Source organism: Amborella trichopoda, chromosome 3 (assembly GCF_054954075.1).
Source record: "Amborella trichopoda isolate Santa Cruz 75 chromosome 3, AtrichopodaSantaCruz75HAP2 v2.0, whole genome shotgun sequence".
Classification (NCBI taxonomy): Eukaryota; Viridiplantae; Streptophyta; class Magnoliopsida; order Amborellales; family Amborellaceae; genus Amborella; species Amborella trichopoda.
In genome coordinates, this window is record NC_142338.1 from 7,756,602 (window position 1) to 7,762,825 (window position 6,224).

Below are 6,224 nucleotides of genomic sequence, written 5' to 3' on the forward strand. Positions count from 1 at the left end.
TTTTAACATCATTTTGAAGTGTTTTGCTTAAGGGTGTGGTTTGCATAAGGTTGCAACCTTAAACAATCAAATTAAAGTTCATAAGATGTAATTTTGGTGCCAAAAATTCTTAGCATAACTTCGAAATCAAGTTTTTGTCTCTAATTATAAAAGTTTAAACTCCTAAAATGGTTCAAATCAAGTAGATCTATAAACACATGAAAATCTTGAAAATGGACCGTCCAGATAATTTATTGCAACTTGCATTGTTTTTTAGACTCGAAATCTTATTTTCTTCCATATCTATCTATTTTGATCTTAAGATGATCAATTAGACAACTTTCCAACATCAAAGCAACCTTTTTCTGATGGATTTTTTAAGTGAATCTTAATTCTACATTTTAATGTTGCATCCGTATATAAACTTTTTTCTTTACCTAATCTTATAATAAACGTACATTTCCTAGCTTTTTGAATTCATTTAATTTTTAACAGCTTTTCACTATACTAGGCACTAATCGGGCCAAGCTACTCAGACTTGGCGTTAGTAATCAGCTCGGGCCAAGACCCATTACTCTGTCCGAGTCGCACTTTCTAACTCTGGAGAAAGCTATGGGTTGAAGTCCCAATATTAGTATCATTTTTTAATGGGTGCAGTTGGCATACGAATGCATCCGTAGTTGTAGGGGTAAGGTGCACCTTCAAATTTTATCGTGGTATATAATTTTGAGGTAAAATGTTTTTAGGATTATCTCAAAATCTATTTTTATATCTAATTATAAAATTTAAAATTTTAAAAATTGCTAAAATCAAGTAGATCTATAAACATATAAAAATCTTGAAAATGGACGGTGTAGATAATATGTTGTAAAATTCACTATTTCTTAGACTTAAAATCTGTTTATTTTTCATGGTCATGCATATCAACGTCGAGATGATCAATTAAAGGTTTTTCAACATTAAAACTACCTTTTTCGATGGATTTTTTAGGTGCATATGTAGTTATACATTGCATCCTTCGATAAACTCTTTTCTTTTTTAATTTGTGCATGGAAACAGAGGGTTTTTGGAGTACCTTCTAATGAACTTCTATTCCCACCGCAACAACCATTTACATGTGTGACCCACAACCCCTATCATCAAAACCTTGCTTCCCTTCCCTCATAAACGCTTTGACCACACACCAATTAACCCCACCCAATAAAAAGTACAAAAACGAAAAATATTAAAACTAATAATAATAATAATAATAATAATAATAAAGAACCCAATTTTATTTTATTAATATTAAATCAGTGTATGCTTTCAACATTGTTATTATCCATGCCCAAGCAATTACAATTACATATCCTCTCCAAACCCAAACCAATGAAGAGTATAGTGCATTTCTCTCTATAAACCCCCAATCTCTTTTAGAGACATGCTGGTGGGATAATTTTCCCATTGGTAATCCCATGCACATTCCTACAGTAACTTGTTGCTGGTTCACTGGACTCCATTAACAGATTGATATCTTGTACCAAAATTCTCTCACATGGATAGCTTCTGCTACAATTGAATTTCATGGCCAGTTTTGTAGCACTGGTCCCCTTCACATTTCGATAAATTACATTGCTAATTTGAACTGCGGATGCCTGCGAAAAATGTGCAAATTTTAAAATCTGATTATCAATAGAGAGAGATGTTGAATTGAGAAATTCAGGAACTTATTTTTTGTTGCTTTTTTGGGTTTTTTACCTGTTCAGGGCACGGTTTTTTGGAATCACAGTAATTTTGATCTATGATTATTGGGTTTGATACATTGTGCATTGCTACATTCTGAAAAATGATGTTCTTGGCATTACCAGAGCCTCCCTGAAAGATGAAGTTAGTGATAGAAAATTGGAGATTTGGGGTTTTAAATTTTCTAATTTTTAGATAGGAAAATCAAAAAATGTAGCCGTTACCTGCCAAGTTTTGATCCTGAGACCATTGGTGGTTCCATGGAGATTGGCTCGATCTACTGTTATGGCTGATACATGGGCTTCTGAATTCCCAGCTCCTAAGCTCCCAATGCTGTGAAATGAGAGAGAGAGAATCATGGATTAATCATTCTTAATTTCCTATTATGAATGCGCAATGAATTTGAAACAATTTTTGTCATGTTAAGCCGAACCCAATTAGTTAGGAAAAAGCTTTGACGGAGCAATGAATTTGAAACAATTTCCGACTACAATAAGCCCAAGCAGCTAAATCCTATGGGATGAAAAAGGCTTTCACGAAGACGATGATGATTCAGTCTGACATGTTACCTGATTCCATGTCCTGGTCCGCAGTTTATGTCAACAGCTTTGATATTCTGAGACCCACTCACAATTGATATGCAGTCATCCCCTTCAAATACCAATTAATTTACTTGTTAGAAAAGAGACAATTTAGAGAGAGTTAGAGAGAGAGAGAGGTTGGAGCTTAAGTCTTTTAACAAGAATGGGTACCTGTGCCAATGGTGGAGTTTTGAATCACTACATTTTTAGAGCCTGTAACATGGATTCCATCTGTGTTTGGGCTGTGCTCTGGTGCTTGGACCATGAGATTGGAAGCCATTACATTCACACATTTTTGGAATGTAAGGTGCATTTGCTGGCTATCTTTGATCCTCAGCTCTTGCACTATCAGGTTCTCGCAAGATTCAAAGGTTAGGGCCTGCAAAAACCAAAAAAACAATCAACTTTCAACAAGATTAATCTTTGTAGAGAGAGAGAGAGAGATGTACCGTTGGTCCCGAAATGCACGGCTGATAAATCAGAGAGACAAGAGAATAAACGCAGAATCAGTATACAATCGAATTCGAAATATAAACTTTTTACAGTTTGTTTCAAATTAACAGTAAGCTAAAAGTCAGTAGTTTTTAGTTTTTAGTTTATAGGTGTGATGGGTTACCTTTGATTTATCGATTTTGCAAGAATTTTCCCACCAAATTTCTCCATTTCCGTTGATGGTTCCTCCACCTTCCACACTGAGATTATTGACATGGCTAAAGAGAAGCCAATGCCTCGAGCCATTTTTTATCCATAAGTCCCGGTCAGATGGAGCTTCTATGGTCCCTGATATCTGATTTGTACATAAAATACATATAAATTATCGAATAATCTGTATGTGTGTGTTAGAGGGAGAGAGAGAGATGGCTCACTTTTACAGTCATGGCAGATTTGCAAGGGCCTGAAAAACTTATCGGCTTTACAAGGTATGTATTTCCTTGTGGTACCTCCAAAATTCCAGGTGCAGATGAACAAGCTTCCTTCCATGCCTCTGCAAATGCCTTAGAGATAAAGAAAGAAATTGAATTAATTTGCAAACTATCTCTTAAACACTTCAACATGAAATTAATGACTTGTGAGTGCTCATTCCTTCAATGCCACTAAACTCATACAGATGGTGAGAGTGAGAGAGAGAGAGAGAGTGGAACAATTTGGAGAGAGAAGTGATGCTCATATACATTATGGTTTATATCCATTACTCACCTGCGTATCGTCTGTGCCGTCGCCTTTAGCTCCGAAATCATCGACGCTAACCACTTTAAGAGAAGCCTCAGGACTACCTACACGATCATACCTCTCTGTGGTGAAAAACTCTGGTTCATAACCAAAGTTCTCTGAATCAAACTTAGACTCACTTTCTCTCTCTAGAATTGCTCCATAGTAGACAGGATAAGCACTTGTGTCATAGCCAGGGTCTTCCTCTAAACAATCAGGAAGTGGGTCCTCCTGGAAAACACAGTAAGAACTGCTACAGTAATAAAACAACACAAAGAAAGTGAAAGTTAGTTGTTTTATGATGTTCTCAAAGGCACCCATAGATCTCCCCTGTTATGTTTTCTCTCTCCTCTATTTCCTGTCCCCTGTTCTCTCTAGTCCTCAATAGATAAAACCCAATTGGATGGTGACTGAAACAGTTGAGATCATGGTACTTATATAGAAAGTTGTTGCTTAAGAATAGAAGGACATTGGAATAAAGCCATGTGTTCCAGAGAGAGAAAGAGCCCTTGGGTTCTACTCAATCTTTAGAGAAAACAGAGTCTTTCACCTCCATGATTTGCAGGTATGGATTGAGATGCAAGAGATTGAGACGAAAGAGTCTCTTGGGCGGCTGAAAAACCTTTTTCTCCATCTCTGTCTTCTTGCTAAATCAAATCTCTCTTGTAGTTTTAGGTTTCTTCAATAATAAAATATAATTATCTTACTATATTATTTATCTTATATTACTGAATGCATGATATATCTTCACAATAGCATGGGCACACCATACATTGCTTGTAGTCCTAGGGGACTAAAATGACCGAAAATCTCTTGTTCTTTTTAATATGATGATATTTTTTTATTTTTTTTTGGGTAATTTAGTGGAGAAGACGAGCGCTGCCTGCTGCCCATTTTTTTCAAATAGATTAGGAGTTACCCTTTTATGAAGGTATTAGTGGAAATAGAAACCACTACATGGTCACTAAGGTATAGGGTACTACCACCTTGCCCCAGCCCCTTTACCACCTATTATAAATTTTCTTTGGCATCAACATCTTAATTTTAACCCTTAAATGGCAGAGTGAGAGTACCAAGAAACCAAGTGTTTTTCTTTTTCATAAGCTTTTGGAAACATTTTTTGTATTATCAGAAAAATAAGTTGCTTTTTAAAAAGTTTATATTAGGTTGCAATCTTATCATTGCATTTCAAAACTCCAATAAAAAAGAGTGTTATGAAGTTAGAAAATCTACCTATTGATCATCTCGACCTCGAGATATATAGATTTAAAGATAAAAATAACTTGAAGTCCTAAAAATAATACATCTTGTAATGTAACCAGTTACCTAAACTATTTGTTTTCAAGATTTTGAAGTGTTTATAGATCCAGCTCTGCACCATTTTTTAAACTATTAAATTTTATAATCAAGGTTAAATATAGATTTTGAAGATATCATAAGGTTTCAAATGCCTAAACTACATCTTCTCGCAAAATTTAAAGGTGTGCCCTTATTTGTGCAGTAAAAAATGGGCACCATATACAAACCTCACCCTCCCAAATTCACATGAACATGTGGAACACTATGTCGAGAGAGAGAGAGAGAGTAAATTTCTTGGGATAAGAGAGAGAATATGTGTGTGAGAGAGTGAGAGAAGTTGGTTATGATATTTTCCATAGAAGAAAAATGTTAGGTATAGAGGTTGTTTGCACGTGTTCTCATTTAAGAGAGAGAGGGAGAGGGAGAGAGAGGGGTTGTGAAGCTTTGTCTGTGTTCATGTTTACGTGTGTTAAAACATATGTAGGGGTGTGTGTGCATGTGTTGAGAGAATGTATTGGAGGATAGTGGGGTAAGAAGGAAAGCGCATTTGCGTGGTTTGGAGGGGTGGTGTTTGATCATGTCATGAGACTTGTCGTGGAAGTGTAAGAGTTTGTAGAGAGAGAAAGTCGGTTGTGACTTGGTTTGGGGGTAGGGCAAATTTAGGGCTTATCTTGGTGACATAACTTTTGTAGACTTTTAGGGTCATTTTAGGTCTTTTCTGGTTTAGGGGCGTTATTTGGGGACATGGGTATAGGCCTAAAAATATTTGACCTTTGCTATTTGCTTTCTTAGAGTCGATAATCTCTTAGAGAGAGAACAAGGACTTTAGAGAGACCCTTCAAAGGGGATAAAAGTGTCCCATTAGTTGCTAGTTGGCTCCACCTACTAATGACACGTGTTGGGGCTGCCGGCTGGCCGGCTGCAAGAGTGTCACGGCATGACACAACCCGATGCCGATGACACACTTTTGATGCCCATTATGGTAAAATGACACTTGTGTCAAGATTTATTTTGTTGCAGTGTTGCATAATTTATTTTAGTTCATGTGGGTTTGGGATGAGTTTGTATAAGTGATTTAAAAAACGGATCGGTGCCTCGGGTCGGCACTTCAAAAATCCATTCGGATCGAGGCGATTCGGATCGAGAATCAGCCAAGTTCTAGAAAAATGTAAAAAAATTATTAAAATTAATTATAAATGTTGTCTTTTAAGAATCCAATAAGGAATTAGGATACTCCATTGTTAACTTTTACTTTTTCCATCAATTTGTGAGTATTGATTTTTTTTTTCTGTATAAACTTATGTTAACCATTAAATTTACATCACATATAAAAAAAATCATATAATTATCGTGGATAAAATATATAATCATACATGGATTACTATAAAGAGTAGATTTAATAGATAAAAAATGGCCATCAAAATCTCAAATTGG

At 35.7% G+C, this 6,224-nt stretch overlaps 1 protein-coding gene across 2 annotated transcripts; it reads right to left on the bottom strand.

Annotated features, from left to right (window-relative positions):
- Nucleotides 1–1,232: 1,232 nt before the first annotated feature.
- Nucleotides 1,233–4,185, bottom strand: QRT2 (Pectin lyase-like superfamily protein). Of its 2 annotated transcripts, XM_006838240.4 has the most exons (9): nt 3,480–4,185; nt 3,149–3,277; nt 2,899–3,069; nt 2,732–2,752; nt 2,454–2,661; nt 2,271–2,352; nt 1,926–2,034; nt 1,717–1,833; nt 1,233–1,613 (listed from the first exon to the last, which is right to left on the bottom strand). In XM_006838240.4, the coding sequence occupies exons 1-9, from the start codon at nt 3,810–3,812 to the stop codon at nt 1,392–1,394; spliced, it is 1,392 nt and encodes a 463-aa protein (XP_006838303.2). In that variant the 5' UTR covers nt 3,813–4,185; the 3' UTR covers nt 1,233–1,391. The 2 variants fall into 2 exon arrangements, with proteins under 2 accessions (XP_006838303.2, XP_020519751.2); XM_020664092.2 differs by lacking the exon at nt 2,732–2,752.
- Between the last annotated feature and the right edge of the window lie 2,039 nt (nt 4,186–6,224).